Here is a 19,756-nt window from a genome sequence, read left to right on the forward strand (position 1 = left end):
TTTGGCATCACATTTTCTCTGTTTTCTTCATTAGGAGAGGCATCAGGTTTCAAATATTAGAATACATCTTTGAACCTGAATTTTGTGTTGTGCTGTGATAAGGCTTCTACGCTGTTGTTTGTTCTTGGCATACTTTTCACATGTCCATTGATAGATGTCCCAAAGTTCTGTGCGAACTGTGGGCTCAGAACTCTGCACCAGTATATAGACTATTACGAGGGCTTAAGAGTACTATATCAAGAAAGAAAAGAAAACAAATTGTCAACCAGGTTTTTTTTAATTATCTTGTATGGCAGACTTGGCTCACAGCCAGTTAGTGACACAGCAAAGTGTGTTGAAATTGCTTATGGTAAACTAATCTGTAGCAAAGATGCTTGTAGTGAAAAGACTGGACAGAGGATGGGCATGGGTGGCAAGCACCAAATAAGAATGTTAGCATTTTGCTTTAGCAAATATGTATCTGAATGTTCCTACACCATTTATTCATACTTTATGGGGATGTATGTTACACATCCCCATAAGACTTAAATATACTGAATTAGGACTTTTTTTTAGAGAAAGAGAGCACAGGCACAGGATGAGGGACAGGAAGATGGAGGGAGAGAATCTTAAGTAGGCTCAATGCTCAACACAGAGCCCAACACAGGGCTCAATCTCATGACCCTTAGTTCTTGACCTGAGCCAAAATTAAGAGCCAGGCACTTTGCTTTACCAGCTGAGCCACCCAGGTGCCTGGTAGGGTAGGACTTTGTATTAAAATTGCATATCCGGGACACCTGGGTGGCTCAGTTGGTTAGGCGTCTGCCTTCAGCTCCGGTCATGGTCTCAGGGTCCTGGGATCGAGTCCCACATTGGGCTCCCTGCTCACCAGGGAGCCTACTTCTCCTTCTCCCTCTGCTGCTCCACCTGCTTATGTGCTCACTCTCTCTCTCTGACATATAAATAAATAAAATCTTAAAAAAATAAAATAAAATCACATATCCAGTGTTAGCCTCTATCATTTTATGTTTAATATAAACATGTTAAACAAATATTTAAGTGTTTTTCTCTTTTAGAGATATGTGAACAAATATTCTATTAACTGCCTAAAATAAAATAGAAAGTATCATGTTTAAAAGCTCCTTTTCCCATTACAACCTCCTCAACACACAGAGCCACATACTTCCTCAGTTTACAGCTGTTGCTTTGGGAAATGTCAGAAAGGCTACCATCTGTAACCCCACATTTCATTCCTACGCCAGAGTTAGTCTGCATTTAGCTCTACCGTTATAATCTATACCAAAAAAGATAGTCCAATAGAAAACCACAGTAAAACCTAGTTTTAGAAGGCCTTTTCTGTTCTTTTTGATAGGAATATCATTCTACCCTTAGAGATTTCTATGGGTTTTGTTTTAAAGAAGTTTTCTTGGGGCACCTAGGTTGCTCAGTTGGCTAAGCACCTGCCCTCGGCTTAGGTGACCAGTCCTGAGCGAAGCTCTCTGCTCAGGCAGAAATATGCTTGTCCCTTTCCCGCTGGCCCCCACCACCTCTTCTCCCCCTCCTCCCTTACTCTCCACCACTCCCCTTCCCCACCCGCTGCTAATGCTCTCTCTTGGATAAATAAATAAAATCTTTTTAAAAAAACCTTTTCTTGGCTTTTGTTTTGGGGAGTTTTTTTTTTGTTTAATTTTAGCAGAGGGTATCTGTCTTGTATCACCTACTATCAAATATACCCTTTTCTATATTTGGTAACATTATTTTGCCCTAAAAGGAATGAAGTGTATTTTTGAATTTGAATGATTTCTGAGCACTTATATTCCATAGATCACTGATTTTTTTACATCACAGAAAATCCTTGATTCTTTTTTAGCTTTCTCTGTAGGAAGCAAGAGGCCCGTTGCCTTTTATGATCACCTACTTGTAAACTCAGTGTTGGAAACTTGACATGTGTGATCTATTTCTTTTCATCTTTATAGTTCTAAACTCCTTATTTTTCTAGTTTTCCTCTTACATGTATAAATGCTTTATGGTAAGTGTAACACCTGTATTTTAATTCATGCCTGGACTCAAAATACTCAAAATTGATAAATACTCATTTTAATATGACTATTTGCAGAAAGACCTTTTTTTCTAATGATTATTTTTTAATCATTATGTATTCCTGAACAGATTTCAGGAATTTTAAAATATTATGAAGAAGAGATCTCTCTGGTGGCATATAAAACTATAAAATACTTTTAGATTTGCATTATAGAAATTGAATAAAGTGCTTTATACCAGCTTATGCAGAAAGTGAGTTTGCTTAAGCCACAAAATTGAATTCAGACTGATAAGCTTTTACAGTGGTTTTTAAGGCAGGCTAATTGATGTTTAGAGCAAAGTTTAAAGTGAACTAGAAGATACTTCATTAATGGTTTCCATTTTCCAAGGCTTTTCACTCAACATTTTCTAGATGAGTAAAATTTTTAGAGCCACTGTCTCAATATTTTAAAAGATAGCATAAGTATGTATAAGATCCAAGAATCTAGATACACTCAAGGGAACCAGACAAGAATTAGTTCAGTAGGGGCGCCTGGGTGGCTCAGTGGGTTAAGCCGCTGCCTTCGACTCAGGTCATGATCCCAGGGTTCTGGGATCGAGTCCCGCATCGGGCTCTCTGCTCAGCAGGGAGCCTGCTTCCTCCTCTCTCTCTCTGCCTGCCTCTCTGTCTACTTGTAATCTCTGTCTGTTAAATAAAATCTTTAAAAAAAAAAAAAAAAGAAAGAAATAGTTCAGTAAACAAGAGCTTCTGCCCATTCTTGCAGGTTTTAACTTATTTTAAAGCCTAGCTCTTAGAGGATATCATATGTAAATAGTAATTCATATTTTGAGTCCATACACCCCACATATCTATGATCTTAAGTTATTAGTCAATGTCTATCTGTGTCTTTTGTGAATCAAAGAATGTTTTTATGGTTCATGTTTCCATTACCCTATTCACATTTCCACTCAGCAACAGTATTTCCCAATCATCTCATTTCCTCCAGTAATTGGGTTACCTGCTGTAGAAGTGAATCTTGTACATCGAAGAAGTTACTGAAGAGAAGTCTTCAAGGCCATCATCCATGTTCTCTTCCAGAATTTGGAATAGAGCTTTGCTTCTTAGCCATAGAAGGCACTGGAAAATTGTTGTAGCTTTGTGGAATGTAGACTCTCTCCTGAACCTGTCGCCCTACAAGAAGCCAGAATACCAGAGCCAAACAGGAAGTTGAGTCCCCATAAGACAAAATTAAAAAAAAAAAGACAAAATTTTCTACTCATATTTTCATAAAGTGTTGCCACTCAGAGTATGAAAGCCTAACCTCAACTCACAGGCCAAAGTTGGAAGAAAAGAGAGCTACTCAATTCCCTTAACTGTCAAAGACAGCATCATCTGCCTTAACACTGCATTCCATTACCATCCCAGGAGTCCTGCCAAAACTCACATTGCACTATCTTTTATGTAAGGGCAAACCTTTAAACACCATAGCAACTCAGAACAGGCACAAACAAGAAGAATCTAGCAAAAAGTTATAATATGCTGGACTGTGAAAGACTAGTTACAGAGTTGTATATACTTAAAATCTCCTTACTAATCTCTAGGTTCCTGTTTCCATGGTGATTTAACACATAGTATAGACCTCCATTTCATATACCATAAACAGTAAGACACAGAGATTAACAAAGCAGAGCAATTTCAGTAATTTCAGGTTATTTAGAGAGACCTTGGTCTGTTTCCTGAGCCTATTTTCAATGCACACTTGGTGTGTATTTGGGAGATAAATCATAGTACACTTTGTGTTTTATCTTTCAGTGTGAGCTTAATGGTGGATAATACATGAGATTTATGTCGCCCTACAGCATTAGTGTCCCTTACCCCCTAGTATTTTCTTAGCTGCAGCCTTCTGCTTTTTCTAATTAATTGCCCTTGTTTAGGTGATTTGGGGGCACTCGGATGAAATGTAGCAGGCAAGAAGGACCCTGGTTCCAATAATCTCCCATTCACAAAACACAAATGGAGATTATTTCATTCTTCCTTGAAGTTTGTTAAAGTTCCATATTCTTAGACATGCATTTTCATAGAAGATGCTAATTTGATGTTTGAAAATGCCCCATAAAATATTTCTGATGTTCCACAAAACATGTTTGTGAAAAAGTAACACATATTCTTAAAGTACACAGATGAAAGAAGTAGCATAGACATTCTGTTTTCCATTTTTTTTTAAACTTTAAACTTATTTTTTCAGTGTTCCAAGATTCATTGTTTATGCATCACACCCAGTGCCCCATGCAATATGTGCCCTCCTTAGTATCACTACCAGGTTCACCGAACCACCCACTCCCCTTCCCTCCAAAACCCTTAGTTTGTTTCTCAGAGTCCACAGTCTCTCATGGTTCGTCTCCCCCTCTGATTTCCCCCATCTCACTCCTCTCCATCTCCCCATGTCCTCTGTGTTATTTCTCATGCTCCACAAGTAAGTGAAACCATATGACAACTGACTCTCTCTGCTTGACTTATTTCACTCACCATAATCTCTTCCACTCCCATCCATGTTGTTACAAAAGTTAGATATTCATCCTAACTGATGGAGGCATAATACTCCATAGTATATATGGACCATATCTTCTTTATCCATTTGTCTGTTGAAGGGCATCTTGGCTATTTCTACAGTTTGGTGACTGTGGCCATTGGTGCTGTGAACATTGGGGTACAGGGCGCCTAGGTGGCTCATTTGTTAAGTATCTGCCTTTGGCTCAGGTCATGATCCCAGGGTCCTGGGTTCGAGTCCCACATTGGTCTCCCTGCTCAACAGGAAGCTTGTTTTTCCCTCTCCCACTCCCCCTGCTTGTGTTCCCTCTCTCACTGTGTATCTCTCTGTCAAATAAGTAATAAAATCTTTAAAAAAATAATAAAGTGAACATTGGGGTACAGATGGCCCTTCTTTTCGCTACATCTGTATCTATGGGGTAAATACCCAGTAGTGCAATTGCAGAGTCATAGGGAAGCTCTATTTTTAATTTCTTAAGGAATCTCCACACTGTTTTCCAGAGTGGCTGCACCAACTTGGATTCCCACCAACAGTGCAAGAGGGTTCCCCTTTCTCCATATCCCCTCCAATACACGTTGTTTACTGTCTTGTTGATTTTGGCCCTTCTACCTGGTGGTAGGTGGTATCTCAATGTGGTTTTTTATTTGAATCATTTTTTCATGTGTCTGTTAGCCATTTGTATGTCTTGCTTGGAAAAGTGTCTGTTCTCCGTTTGCCATTTTTGTTCATCAAAACGTCTCTCGGTTTCATGTTCTCATTGTGCTAAATCACAACATGCCAGCTATTTCACTCCAGTTTATGGCAGTGATCCTGAAGTGATCCCATCTTGTAAGACTGGTTTCTCTGGTACATTTGACTAGTGTCTTATTTTATTCCTCATAGCACTTATTTTTAAAAGACATTAATTTTAAAGTAAGACTACATAAATAATACATAGTTAATAATTTTGAACCATACCCTACTACAATAAAAATACCTTCTACAATGAGGGGGAACTGGGCCCTCTTACTAATAACAACCATGTGTGTATATATTTATTTGTGTGTAATTTGGGAATTACAAGTTGTCAAGAAAACAGTAAATAATAATAAAACAGTATAAAAATGATTTAACATTCTTTTAATGATTGAGAAGAGATACCAATATCTTTTTGTCTTTGCAGATATATATTACCATTGGGCTTCATTATAGAAGTAGAAAAATGACCAAAGACCCCCTGGATAGTTTAGAATTGGTTGCTTTGTAGCTGATTAATATGATAATATATCATAGTTATAATATAAATACATATTTATCAACTTTTTTAAAACTTTAACTTCAGTGTTTACTTAAAAATAGGGGCAGCGCCTGGGTGGCTTGGTCAGTGGAATGGTAGCTTATGATGTTGGGGTTGTGGGCTTAAGCCCCACACTGGGTGTAGGGATTACTTAAAAATCAAAAAATCTTTAAAAAGAAATAAAATTTAGACCCTGTTCTCTAAATAACTCAGGTATTTAAATCGTCAAATTAGATTTGGAGGACATGGGAATTTAGTATTTTAGTGTTCTAGTTACCATCTCACTGTCCTTTTCCATGTTCTATTTTTTTTTGAGGTCTTACATTTAAAAGTATAAGAAACGGGGGCACCTGGGTGGCTTAGTGGGTTAAAGCCTCTGCCTTCGGCTCAGGTCATGATCTCAGGTCCTGGGATCGAGCCCCACATAGGGCTCTCTGCTCAGCAGGGAGCCTGCATCCTCCTCTCTCTCTGCCTGCCTCTCTGCCTACTTGTGATCTCTGTCTGTCAAATAAATAAATAAAATCTTAAAAAAAAAAAGAAAGAGTCATGTTTTAAAAAAAAAAAAAAAAGTATAAGAAACGGGTTCCGGGGTAGCTTGGTTAAGCATCCAACTATGGATCGTGGCTCAGGTCATGATGTCAGAGTTGTGGGATCGAGCCCCACATAGGACTGTGCATTCAGCAGGGAGTCTAAGATTCTCTCTCCCCCTCGCCCTCTCCTCTCACTCTCTCCCTCTGCTCCTCTCTTTCTCTCAAATAAACTTTAAAAGTATAAGAAATGGATACTAATATTTAAAGAGGGTACATGGTTGTGTTACTTTCAGGGTAATTTTGTTTATTTTGTTTATTTTTGTATTTTTGAGATACTAATTCTGTTAATTAGGATGGCCAGTGTGGAATCCTGTACCCCACAATTTGTGCTTGATCTGTTTAAGATTATTTATTTTAAAATAGCTTCTCTTAAAGAAGAGTTTAAATGAGCACAGTTGTTTGTCACACGATTTGTGAAGAACTGTTCCACTGGATGAGGAGACACAATTGCTGAGGTAGAGATCTTTTAGGGGCCTCTTTCTCTTTTCCTATTTAAATACTAGTTCCTAATAGTTAAAAAGAGAAAAAAGAGGCATGCCTGGACTCTAATGGGTTTTGGTTTCCATGGTGATAAGTTTTCAGCTCCTGACACTGCATGCCACCTGGTGTTTCCAAGCCAAAAGCTTTGATGTATTGGTGTCCCATGTTTTAATCTTGTACTAAAGCTGAAGCTAAGAACTATCTAAACCTCTTTTTCTTTTAAAAAATGGTACATTTTCCACATAGGAGAAGTCTTGGAGCTCCCACAGGGGTGCTTCCATATCTCCAGAGGGTTGCCGTTTCACGTTCGATGTGTCAGAGCTCCATTTTGGATGAAGTCAAGGTAGACTGGGGCACAGCCCTGCTGTCCGGCTGTCCCTCATGTCACTATTCCCCGGCACACCAACTCCACATAATACTCTAGTAGCCTAGCAAACTACGTATTTTCCTTAGTCCTTCATAGCATTTTAGCCAGAAGTGCTACATAAGAATAGGTAGAACCCGAGTTCGTAACAGGAGACTTACGAATGAAGCGGATCACTCCCCGGGATCATCAGCCTGACACAGCCTCAGATCAGGTTTCAGTGTGTACCAAGGAAACCATATACAATCTGTGATCTTTATGGAAATTCCAAACTTCAGAATTCAGAACTGTCACAGAACTCTACCACTAGAAGTGTACTGTCAAATAATAAATCAAGAGGCAGGTTGTTAAAAACCTATATTAAGAATGTCAGTGAATCTTTCTGGAGGCTAGGGAACAAAACCTTGGATTGAATTCAGTGTCAGGCTTAAAGGTTTAGAATGCAGCGGGGCTCCCGGCTCTCCTATAAAACTTGTATTTGCTTTCCAAACTAGCTTAATCAGCAATGCCTACAAGTTTTACTTTGCTTTGCATAGATAAACTTTATTGAACATAATAAAGCCACAGCACAGTGCCAGGTGTGAATCCACACTCAATAACGAGAAGCTGCTCTTCTTACCTGGAAATTTATTTGACAAATACTTACCAGTCACCTACGGAGTACAATGTACCTATCACAGGCACTGAGGACATAACATAAACTGACCAGACAAAAGTCCCTGCTGGCGCTGAGCTTACACACTAGTGGCGAGAGTTTACATGTGGTAAAGAAGGGGCAAGCTTTACTTCCTATAGGAAATTTTTCCTAAGCTCCTTTCCCCCAGATGCTCCCTGTGTCTCCCATGCACACCTATCTTTTCCCATAGCTGCATCATTCTTAGAGTCTTAGAGGAAGAAAGAAAGGAAAGACTAATGAAAACATTGAAATCCTTAGGAAACTCAAAATGTGATAAGGACTTTATGTAAAGCTTCGAAGAGATCCTGAAGCAGCATTCCTGAAAAAAATGTTTGTTAGCAACCTGAAGGTTAAGTTTGAAGAAGAGACTTCTGAAGATAATCAGAAGATGGGCAAATATATTTTGAAGAAATAGAGAAAAGAGGTCACATTTGAATGGAAATGGGGCAAGATTGTGTGATTTACACCACCCCAATTTACAGCATACAAAACAGATGTCAGAGATAGGGAAGGGGATAAATAGTTTTGTTTTTAAGATCAAGAAGGCAAAATGACACAGTTGAAAGTAAAATAAGGTAGTGGGAGAGACAGATTCAGAGCGGGGAAACAAGAATCAGGTTTAGATATGTCTATATTGATTCAGAAAAAGACTAAAAAGAGGAAGGTAAGCAAATAGATAAAAAATTAAAATTTCCATCATTTGTAACTCTGAGAACACCATACAGAGTTACATTGATTTTAGATAACATGAAATAAAACATAAAACCCTAGCTCTGCCTTCAGAGATTTCATTACCAAGTTCAATAATATAAACACCATGCAAGGTTTTGTTTTGTTTTTTTTTCTCCAAACATTTGGAGGTATGGAGGGTCCTTTATTAAACACTTGGCCACCATCCCTACCCTGAGTCTTCCTCTTGGAAGAAGTCACTTGAGAGGTGAGTTTTTCAAGGAGAAACAAAGTCAGCTTTCAGATTTTTAATTTCCTATAATATATAAGTTAACTTGGGGTGGTAATCAGGATGAAAATTTGTCATAAAATTTATAAATTTTATTAATAATTAAACATTAATAAAATGAGTGAAACACTTTCATATAAAAAGAGTCTAAATGATTGTGCAGTTTACAATGAAAATGGTATAGTATTAACATGTAGATTATAAGAAGTTACAAATATCTGAACCTTTATAGCAAGTTTTGATGTAATACTGTCATTAGATTTAGCTGATTAAACTTATCTTCTTACAGATGTGCCAAATACTGGTGTAAACAAACCTAGAGTTTCTGACGCTGTCCACCCCAACAACTATCTCATCAGGACAGAGCCAGAACAGGGGACCCTCTATTCACCAGAACAGACATCTCTTCATGAAAGTGAGGGTCTGTTGTATTATCTTTTAAGTATCGATTTGCTTTTAATTTGTGCTATTTGAAAATGAGCATCAGAAGTGTAAAATAAACATATTTCCTGCTGGTTTTATTCCTTCAGGATCATTGGGTAACTCAAGAAGTTCAACACAAATGAATTCTTATTCTGACAGTGGATACCAGGAAGCAGGGAGTTTCCACAACAGCCAGAATTTGAGTAAAGCAGAAAATAGACTACAGCATTCATTCATAGGATCAACTAATAACCATTTGGTGAGGAATTCAAGAGCTGAAGGACAAACACTGGTTCAGGTAAGCCAAGCACATCGAGAGCCTTGTGAAGAAATAGCCTCCTAACCGAATATCTGTTGTAAGTATTCTGTATTAGATGTAAAATCAGTTCGTACAGTTCTGATCTTATAGAATGGACAAAGTAGTAAAATCATTTTAACACTATTCAGGTCTGTGATATTTTTTAAAAAAAAAAATCTTGTAGGAGTTATTTATTAGCTCCAATTAATGAATTTAGACAAATTCCAGATACAGGAGAATAATTTTTTTTAGAAGAAGCAAGTTTGGCATGGAAGGAAGAGTCCAGGGCAGGAGTATGGGAAAACTGGGTGGATCATTGTAGTGCCTCTAGGGGTCGTGTGTTCCTGAAAATGCTAGAGCTACAATATGTTCTAGAGAATCCAGAGGGCAGAACACTATTCTCACGCCTGAATAAAATGGGACTGGCCTGTTCCAACCAAAGTTTTTTGCCTTCACCTTTGGAATTGTTCCCTGAAATCACAATTATTTGTTAGAATGTAGTCACTCTTGGGTGCCTGGGAGACTCAGTGGGTTAAGCCTCTGCCTTCGGCTCAGGTCATGATCTCAGGGTTCTGGGATCGAGCCCACATCCAGCTCTCTGCTCATCGGGGAGCCTGCTTCCCCCTCTCTCTCTCTGCCTACCTCTCTGCCTACTTGTGATCTCTCTCTCTGTCAAATAAATAAATAAAATCTTTAAAAAAGAAAAAAGATTTTATATATTCTTGTCTATGGAAGATTATCATATACAAGTGTAGCCATTCTGTTAAGTTAGGATTTTCTAACTTTTTGGTCAAAAAATAAAATAGCCTATGTTTACAAAAACTCCTTAGCTCCTCCCACACTGCCACTTTATTCACATCAGTCCACTAGCATGGACCAGAATTAATGGAAGCAGTAGGATCCTGAGTGAGAGTAAACCAGTGAGAATGACAATCTGTCCAGGTACCCCACTGATTTCTGGGGAGCTGAAAAATGGCAAGATCATCCAAGGAGTTAGGCAGCCACTAATCTGATGATGATGTAATAGAGGGAGCCCTACAGGTAAAACCACAGTGGACCAGGCTCTCCATGCCGAAGGAGAAACACAAGAGGGCTTTGGCGCTTTGGCTCAACAATATAGAAGAAAAAAATTTTTTAATGGATTTCTTTTTTTTTTTTTTTTTTTTAAGATTTCATTTATTTATTTGAGAGAAAATGAGAGGGGAGAGGTCAGAGGGAGAAGCAGACTCCCTACCAAGCAGCGAGCCCAATGTGAGACTAATCCCGAGACTCCAGGATCATGACCAGAGCCGAAGGCAGTTGCTTAACCAACTGAGCCACCCAAGCGCCCAGAAATTTTTAAGTAATGAGAAACATTTCTGTATTAAAACAAAAATAAATACAGCTCATGAATTTTTTTTCTTGTCCAATCATCATGTTCCTGTTGCATGCATTTTTAAGCCAAGCCGCACCCCCAGTCCTTAGAGTATACATTTATTCCTTTGCTGATAGGGATGCTCTGGACTAAGTGCTTACAGGAATTTATCTGCTTAGGTGAATTTTTATGTTGGCTGGTTTGGTCACACTTTAGAATAGTAATGATCTTAACTACAAAAATTTGTCTCCCCCTCCCCCAAAAGTGGGCATGTTACCTCTTTTTTCTCAACTTATGGTAAGCTGATTTTGTTCCTAGAGCTGAAGAATTAGGTTGCAAGGGGGTCTCTGAAATCTCTTGATTTGCATGTAGTCTGGGCAACACATTTCTAGCTCTTAGACCAAGTATCCCATTTTGGTAGGAAATCGCTCATATGTGTTATCTTCTTAACTTATTTTTAACACTATTTCTAAACGCTGAGCACAGATTTTAACTTTCCAACTGTCTACTCATTTGCAAACTCCCTCTTTCTTGCCTTGTTGTTTTATTTACCATCGCTTTCCCACCCCAGATCTTCTCTCCATGGCTGTTGCCCTCCCAGAGTTGTTGAGTTTGAGCACGCATAGGTCTACTTGCTTGTCTTCACAAGACAAAGCATTCTTCCTCTTAATGACATCTAAGAGTGTACAGAGTCCTTGCCTTATTCCAGTTTGTCCTCTTAGTGTCCTAATTAAAGGTGAGAGGGGGTTGGTGTGAACTGTACTCCAGTAGCCTAGTCCTGGGCTTGCAGCTCAGCACCCTGCTGTCAGATCCTAGGCCTATTCCTCTCAGGCCAGTGCCCCTCCAGCCACCATCCCTCAATGTGCTGCATCAAGAAAGGCCTCTGAGACCTAGTATGCAGGAGTATGCAGATTCATAGTAGGACCATCCATAGCAGAAATGTTCTTCATTTCCCATTCTGGTCTTTTCCAGCTGGCTAGCCAAGAACCCACCAGAGACTTTGAGCATTCCTCCTGCTGCAGCAGACTTTGGGGTACTTTTTTACATCTCTTTAAATCCACCAGCTAAAGTTAAGAGCTCATACATCAAAGGAGGTAGAAAGAAATACCCAAAATGACCAGGAGCCACGCCTGAGCCACAAGAAGAGAAATTGGCTGGAGCACCTGTGCAACCAAGCTGTCCCTTGAGAGTAGATAAACAGAGGAGAGCTTTGGACCCCAGGTCCTATGCAAACATTCATTTATTCCACATTGAGAGACCATTCCTTTTGTTAATGGGGCCAGTCCATAAAGATGAGTAAATTATAGACAGTCCTCTAGCTACATTTAGATTAATGCATTCAAATTTTGTTTTGTTTTGTTTTGTTTTACATAAATGCATTACCTTGGCCAAAATTTTACTCACAGGGCACAAAATAAAGTAGATTGTTCCAGTGACCCTTTACACTTGCAGTACAGCATATTTTTTATTATAGTATAATTAACATACAGTGTTATATTAGTTTTAGATGTCCATATAGCAATTCAACAATTCTATTGCTCAGTGCTCATCACTATGAGTGTTTTCTTAATTCCCTTTATCTGATAATTTCGCCCATCCCCCGACCTGCCTCCCCTCTGGGAACCACCAGTTTGTTCTCTGTATTAGAAGTCTGTTTTTAATTCCGTTGTCTTGTTTTTCTTTGTTCCTTCATTTGTTTCTTCAGTTCTGTGTGAGTGAAATCATATGGTATTTGTCTTTCTGTCTTATTTCACTTAGCATCGAATACAACATCTTACCTGTTACGAAAAATGCATAGGCAAGAGGGTAAAATATAGAAAGACGAAAGAAAAAGGAATATTTAAGTATTCTTCAGATCTCTCTTTACTAGTTGGTTTTTAGTATTCTGAAGGGGGAAAGATAGAGGTTAAACTACCAAGAAAAGGTAGACCAAGTAAAGCACAATAAGGACAAATACCCAGCTCTAAAGCATAAAAAGGGAAAAACCGTGAATTCACATTCTTTAGTGAGCTATGTGCATTTTGTTTCTGTAATGACAGTGGACACAAAACCCTGGATAAACCCGTTCTCTTTTCTCCCCCCTTTCATCAGCCATCAGTAGCCAATCGGGCCATGAGAAGAGTTAGTTCAGTTCCATCTAGAGCACAGTCTCCTTCTTATGTTATCAGCACAGGCGTGTCTCCTTCAAGGGGGTCACTGAGAACTTCTCTGGGTAGTGGATTTGGCTCTCCGTCAGTGACCGACTCCCGACCACTGAACCCCAGTGCATACTCTTCCACCACGTTACCTGCTCAGCGGGCAGCCTCTCCATACGCCACACAGAGACCCGCCTCCCCAACAGCTATACGTCGGATTGGGTCAGTCACCTCCCGGCAGACCTCCAATCCCAACGGACCAACCCCTCAGTACCAAACTACCGCCAGAGTAGGGTCCCCGCTGACCCTGATGGATGCACAGACTCGAGTAGCTTCCCCATCCCAAGGCCAGGTGGGGTCGTCGTCCCCCAAACGCTCAGGGATGACCGCCGTACCACAACATCTGGGACCTTCACTGCAAAGGACTGTTCACGACATGGAACAATTTGGACAGCAGCAGTATGAAATCTACGAAAGAATGGTTCCACCTCGCCCAGACAGCCTGACAGGTGAGTGCAAGGCGACAGCACTGCATAAAGCCCGGGGAGGAAGCCTTGTGCGCAGTTGTGCCGTCGGAGCTGAAACAGAGCACGATGAAGTGGGAAAAGCTCATGTTTTTCTCTCAAAGTTTACATTGCTGACGTCAGGCTGACTCCTTTCAAGCTCTAATTCTTAATGCATGAAAGTGTGTTCATTTCTATCAACCAGAAATCTTTTTTCACAAGGAATACACTCTTCCCTCTCCCAATATTAGGATATGAAAAGTATGTTTTTGCATTGTAGAAGCACTAGTTGGAATTTTAAGCTGTTTGTTGGGTTTGGGTTTTGTTTTGTAATGAAAGAGTTTATCACCAGCTAAGCTTACCCCTCTCCAAACCCCTAAGTTTTGTTAAAAGATGGTATCAGAATATCTCTTGAGATACTGAGCTTTTTTTTTTTTTTTTTAAAGAAATGCTTTAATGTTACACGATATGGATTTTTCTCACCAACTGCCTTGATTTTAGCTTCGCGACAGGAAATTCACAAAGCTCCTATGATTACCTTCAAATGCTACTCGGATTAAATCAGAAAGACATCAGGAAGGTGCCTTATATTACAGCCATTTCCTTCTGGGTATTTTCATGGAGGGTTTCCCACATAATGTATAGGCATTGTTCTTTTTATCAAAATGAAACTTACCTTTAGTTAGTGCTTTAAGTTACAAGTGTTTAAAGTAACATATAAACAATGGGGAAAAATTAAAGCTCTATAAGAAAATATGGAATGCAGAGTGAAAATCTCAAGCTCCTCTACTCTCACCCAGTTCCACCCACCAGTGTATGTGTCTGTGTTCACATGTGTAAGTATATATATATTATACTTTGTCTTTTATACTGATGGGAATTCTACTATATATTTATATACCTTATACATCTAGAAATATGTGTAATATACTTATCTTCTTTTTTAATATGTCTGAGAGCTCCATTCTGTCGGTAGATGCCTAGGGCCCCAGTTTTATAGATGTATTATAATTAATTTAATCTTTTCCTTATTAATGGACATTTAGGTGGTTTTTTCATTTTTAGATATTAGAGACAATGCAGTATATATTGTTAGCTCTATATTGTTCTGGCATATTTTGGCCATAGATATTAAGATAACTATGAGATCCATTTCTTAAAGTAGAATTGTGGCGTCAAAAAAATGTGCTTATGTGTTCTTAAAGAAATACTGTCCTACCTCCTGCATTTCAGGAAAGCTGCACAGATTTCTATTTCTACCAATAGTTTTGAGCGTATCTGTCCTCCTTATCTTCACTAGCACTGCGTATTGCCAGTGCTGCATCTTGGCCAGTGGGACAGGTTAAAAGCTGCATCTCATGGTTTCCCATGCCCTTTATTGAGCTATGACTGAGACTCAGGATCGTACATGTTTATCAGCCATTTTAGGTCTTTTCTACAAACCACAAGTTTAGGATTTTTGTCTGTATAACTTGTAAAAGCTTTTTATACTCGAAGTAAAATTGCTTCTTGTAATATGCTTCTCAAGTATTTTTTCCATTTTGTAACCTGTCTTTTGACTTTGTTTTTGATACTTCTTATCCAAGTTTTTAAATATTTGGTGTGGCAAAATCAATGTCTTTTCCTCATGGCTTTTGAGAAAGGTAAAGACTTTTTGAGATTTTCTAATTGAATAATTTTGTATGAAGAATTCATATTGAACTAGAATTTAAGCTCAGAGAAAGTCCTAGTGGAGAAACCACCTCTTATTCATTCAGTCATCAGAGGAGAGTGCTTGGCTTAAATATTTTCTAGCATGGCTCTGGAAGTCTGTAGCAAAGTGAGGTAGGAATCATTTATGAAATATTGTCTCCCAAGGAAACCTTGAAAGATAAATAGTTCTGAGGATTTCTATACTCCTCTCTGTGAATGTATAGAATGGCTATGCAGAAATCTATGTTTGCAATAGAGTGAAGTAGAAACCCAGGAAAGGAAATGAGTACATAAATTACTGTCTGTATTTAACTGTGAGATGGATGATCTCCTTTGATTTAAAAAGCCTGCCTTCTGACATTACAGGTGAAATTAAACGTTGTTTCAGTGGGGAAAAGGCAGACCTAGCCTATCAAAGATTTTTTTTTTCCTAATATTTTCTTATATAAAGGGTGTATAGAAGCTTTGCTTCTCATCTGCCTACCTACTTATTCTGAATGTGGATCCCATTTCATGAATTCCTTTCTTTTATTCTTACTTCAGAAAGTGTTTTACTTGTCATGATATTTACTATGGTTCTTGATTTCAAATGATTAATAACCTTCTAACTGATAAGCCTGAAGCAATATTTTGAAATAGATTCAGACACTTGGATATTTGGTGATCATAAGTTCAATGATGATACAATATGTGTATAAATTACATCCTACAACAGAAAAATGTGCCTGCCCTAAAATACTACTTTAAGTAAAATCATAGCATGTCAAGAAAAGTTTTGGGAATGCAAGGAATATTAGTTGGAAGATAAATTTGTATTTATTTCTAGTATCTTAAATATAAAGATTTTAAATCACAGGGAATATGTCATTGTAATAGCTAAACTAGTATGTGGAACTGAATAAGTAAATAATATTGTGGAAGATCAGTGTTTTCCATTAGTTGGAGGGGGAGAGAAGACTATTAAAAATTAATTTGTGTGAATACTTCTGGAAAAATTATTTCTAATAATAATTATAGAAGATAATTTGTCTTCCAGTTTAAAAGATACTTAGTTTCGGTGGACTTTCTACACATAATCATTTTACTGATTCTGTAGAGGCTGTTATTTTTTAATCTTTGAAATTTTTTTAAAATGTAAATCTATAGGACTGTGTTTTATTTGCGTGCATGAATAGATGAACAAAAGTAGTAACATCACTGTTAGGTTATTCACAAAGATTTTAAAATCAAAAAGTAACATATTTCACTCTAGTTCCAGAGCTTTTGTTTCCCATTATAGTCTGTCATATAGTAATATATGTAGTCTCATATAGTCACATATAGTAATTTCATCTCACTAAGTAATCCTATAACAAGTGAATATTTACTGGATGCTTTTTAGAGTTATCAACAAGCTCATTTTGTTACCTTTCCCACAAAATTATAGTAAATATGTACAAATATTTGTGAATCCAATCATACTGCATGGTTTCCAGTGAAGAATCTAGCCAGATCCTTGCAGAGCGACATTGTAACATTCTGAGAATGCTGCAGAATGCTTTAGTCTTATTTCATGGAATAGTGGAGAGTGGTGGGAGCGTGGCGGCTCAGATGACTTCAGGAGCTTCCAGCGCTGATGCCCAAGTGTTGAGTGAGCCACAGAATCCCACAACAAATCACAAGAATTTGTGGCTCCACTGAGTGTTAAAATAGCACCTTGTGTTGAAAAGATTATCAAGGACTGGGTCCATTTACCTGCCCACTTTATATCACCATTGACAAATACAGTGCCTGCACCTTTATTCAAAGTACTCATGGGTTCCATAAAGAAATGGGTTCTCATTCCTCTACTAAGAGGAATGAGAAATCTGCAAGTGATTAAGAAGCTGAAGTCCCCAAATGAGAACTTTACAGTAAGGATCACAATACCATCTTTAGAGTCATATTGGCTCCCATGTCCCCCTGGTGGGCTGACCTGGCCCTTTAACTCATGGAGGGCTCTGCTGAGTTCAAGATTGCTCACACCATGTCTCCTTGAGCCTTGAGGGTTTGATGTGTCCAGTGTTGGGAATTTCCTCTCAGCCCTATCAGGAAGCAGTTCTCTGATGGGGATGAATCTGCCTTCTTTTTGGGCCCTCAGTTTCCTTGGTTTTGAAATGAGGTTTGGCCAGACCATCTCCCAATTGTATGATTGTTTAATCCTATGATCTTCATTTTAGCAAGTAGAGAGCCAGTAGCTAAAACCCACATTGGTTCATTTAGATTCTTTCCATGTCGCATTGCTGTCCAGGGTAGGTAATAGTAATCATTCATCTCAGAACCTCTACATATTTGAAACTTTCTTGCCACTTCTCAGTAAGCAACAGTATCACTCATGTTCAGGCCCATTTGCTTTTAGTTCTGATATGATTAACAGAGCTAATAGGAGGTGAATGATCCTATCTTTTTGTAATTAGTTATTGTGTCAATTATTTGCAGTCTTTTAAAAAACAAGTGCTGACTTCAGATATGTTTATGCTTTCTGTTGCTCATATTTGGAATGTAACCTTAGTATTCTTACTAAGTGATAAACTTGACTTCCTAATATCAACAAATCATAAACTTCGGAGGATCATAATATTGAATGTACTAATTTCCTTTCTCTAAGAAAATAAAATGCTTGGGTTTAAACTATACCTTTTTTTTTTATCACATGTCCCATTTAAAAAATGTTGACCTTTTAGTTATTAGCAATTTAAATGAAAGAATATTTCAAATGATTTGGTATTGATGTACTAATTTTGTACTTTTCCTTTGCACTAGAAGGAAGGTAAACAAGAAGCTGGCATGTGGGTTCCTGCAAAAACAGCTATGTTTGTTTTAAAAAAAAAAAAAAGGAAAAATACAGTAACGACAAATATATAATACCTCATAATATTTAACAGACATTATTAGTTTACTGATAATATTTTGAATTTTATAAAATAAAATTCCATGTTTTCCTGTAAAACTCATGGGTGAATTGAGAGACTTCAAAAGTGTTCTTGAACATCAGCCTTTATCAAGCACTATTATGTAGACATTGTCTTAGATGTTGAGATTTAAGAGGTGTGGGACATGGTGGGCCCTGCCCCCAAAGAGCTGGTAGTGCAGTTCTGTGGAGCAGCAAAGAGAATGGCGTGAACCATTATTATTATGTTTTAACAATGAAAATTGTGTAACAGTAGAAGAGGACGTTGTCTTTTTGGTCACCATGATAAAATAGCTTACAATTGTGGGATGGATTTCAGAGTAGCAAACCATCTAATAATTTCCTATTTTTTCTTACAAAATTTACCTTTATCTGGCTGCCAGAGAAAGTTTGCCTCTAAGAATATATATGGTGTCTTTCATATCTGGCATCCTCTTTTTGTAAAACTCGTAGGTTTGGTGTTTAGACTTAACATTTGGTCCTCTTGGTAAGGCCCTATTAATTGAGGCTTTTAACCTCAGCACAGTTTTCTCAATTTCTTAATGATGTTATTTTCCTGCCTCTAGGCTTACGGAGTTCCTACGCTAGTCAGCACAGCCAGCTTGGGCAAGACCTTCGTTCAGCTGTGTCTCCTGACTTGCACATCACTCCTATATATGAGGGGAGGACCTATTACAGCCCAGTGTACCGCAGCCCAAACCACGGGACCGTGGAGCTCCAAGGATCTCAGACAGCACTGTACCGCACAGGCTCAGGTGGGCCTTGGCGCAGTTCAGCTTGATTCCCAAACGCATAGGCCCAAGAGCAGAAGATTTTTATTGAGATTGGGTGCCCTGTTAATATGAAATCATGTTGCCCATTTGATTGTCAGATAAGCAGCTGTGACAGCTGATCAATAAACAGTAAAATAGAAGTTCGTGTTGTACCTGTATTTATAGGCGATTTTTTTTAACCTTAGTTTTATCTAATCAGTGAACATGGTGATTATACTGTTAATTCACAGATAAATTTATAGAGCTCTAAATCTGACTCTCCTTGGTTTTAAAACATACCAGATCTAGAAAGGAAAACCTTTGTTGGAATATTCCTTTGTGATATTTTTTTTTTAAGATTTTATTTATTTATTTGACAGAGAGAGATCTCAAGTAGACAGAGAGGCAGGCAGAGAGAGAGAGGGGGAAGCAGGCTACCTGCTGAGCAAAGAGCCCGATGCGGGACTCGATCCCAGGACCCTGAGATCATGACCCAAGCTGAAGGCAGCGGCTTAACCCACCGAGCCACCCAGGCACCCTCCTTTGTGATTTTTGTTGCCTGGAACGTGTATTTAGAAAAGCTCCCTTTACAAGTTATTTGCCTGTCTTCAGTTTAGCTTGTATGCAGCCCAAGTGTATTTCGTATTACTCCTTTTTAGATACTAGATGTCCTCTGAATGTCCAAGTGTAGAGTGAAATAAATATTCCTTGTGATGAACCCTATCTGGGACAGAATACAATAACAGCATTTATAAAAATAGGGAGCTAATGCATCACAC

General features: G+C 38.4%; 1 protein-coding gene across 9 annotated transcripts in view; it reads left to right on the top strand.

Annotated features, from left to right (window-relative positions):
• PKP4 (plakophilin 4) overlaps positions 1-19,756 on the top strand; it is a 248,166-nt gene that overhangs the window by 177,647 nt on the left and 50,763 nt on the right. For 7 of the 9 annotated variants that reach the window (XM_044242115.1, XM_044242116.1, XM_044242111.1 and 4 more), the window contains 4 exons: positions 9,181-9,312; positions 9,422-9,612; positions 13,058-13,610; positions 18,792-18,980. In XM_044242115.1, the coding sequence (XP_044098050.1) occupies positions 9,181-9,312; positions 9,422-9,612; positions 13,058-13,610; positions 18,792-18,980 (1,065 nt within the window). The remainder of the gene's footprint in view (positions 1-9,180; positions 9,313-9,421; positions 9,613-13,057; positions 13,611-18,791; positions 18,981-19,756) is intronic. The other 2 variants (XM_044242113.1, XM_044242114.1) reach the window with 1 other exon arrangement.

This window comes from Neovison vison, chromosome 3 (genome assembly GCF_020171115.1).
Source record: "Neovison vison isolate M4711 chromosome 3, ASM_NN_V1, whole genome shotgun sequence".
In the NCBI taxonomy this organism is placed as follows: domain Eukaryota; kingdom Metazoa; phylum Chordata; class Mammalia; order Carnivora; family Mustelidae; genus Neogale; species Neogale vison.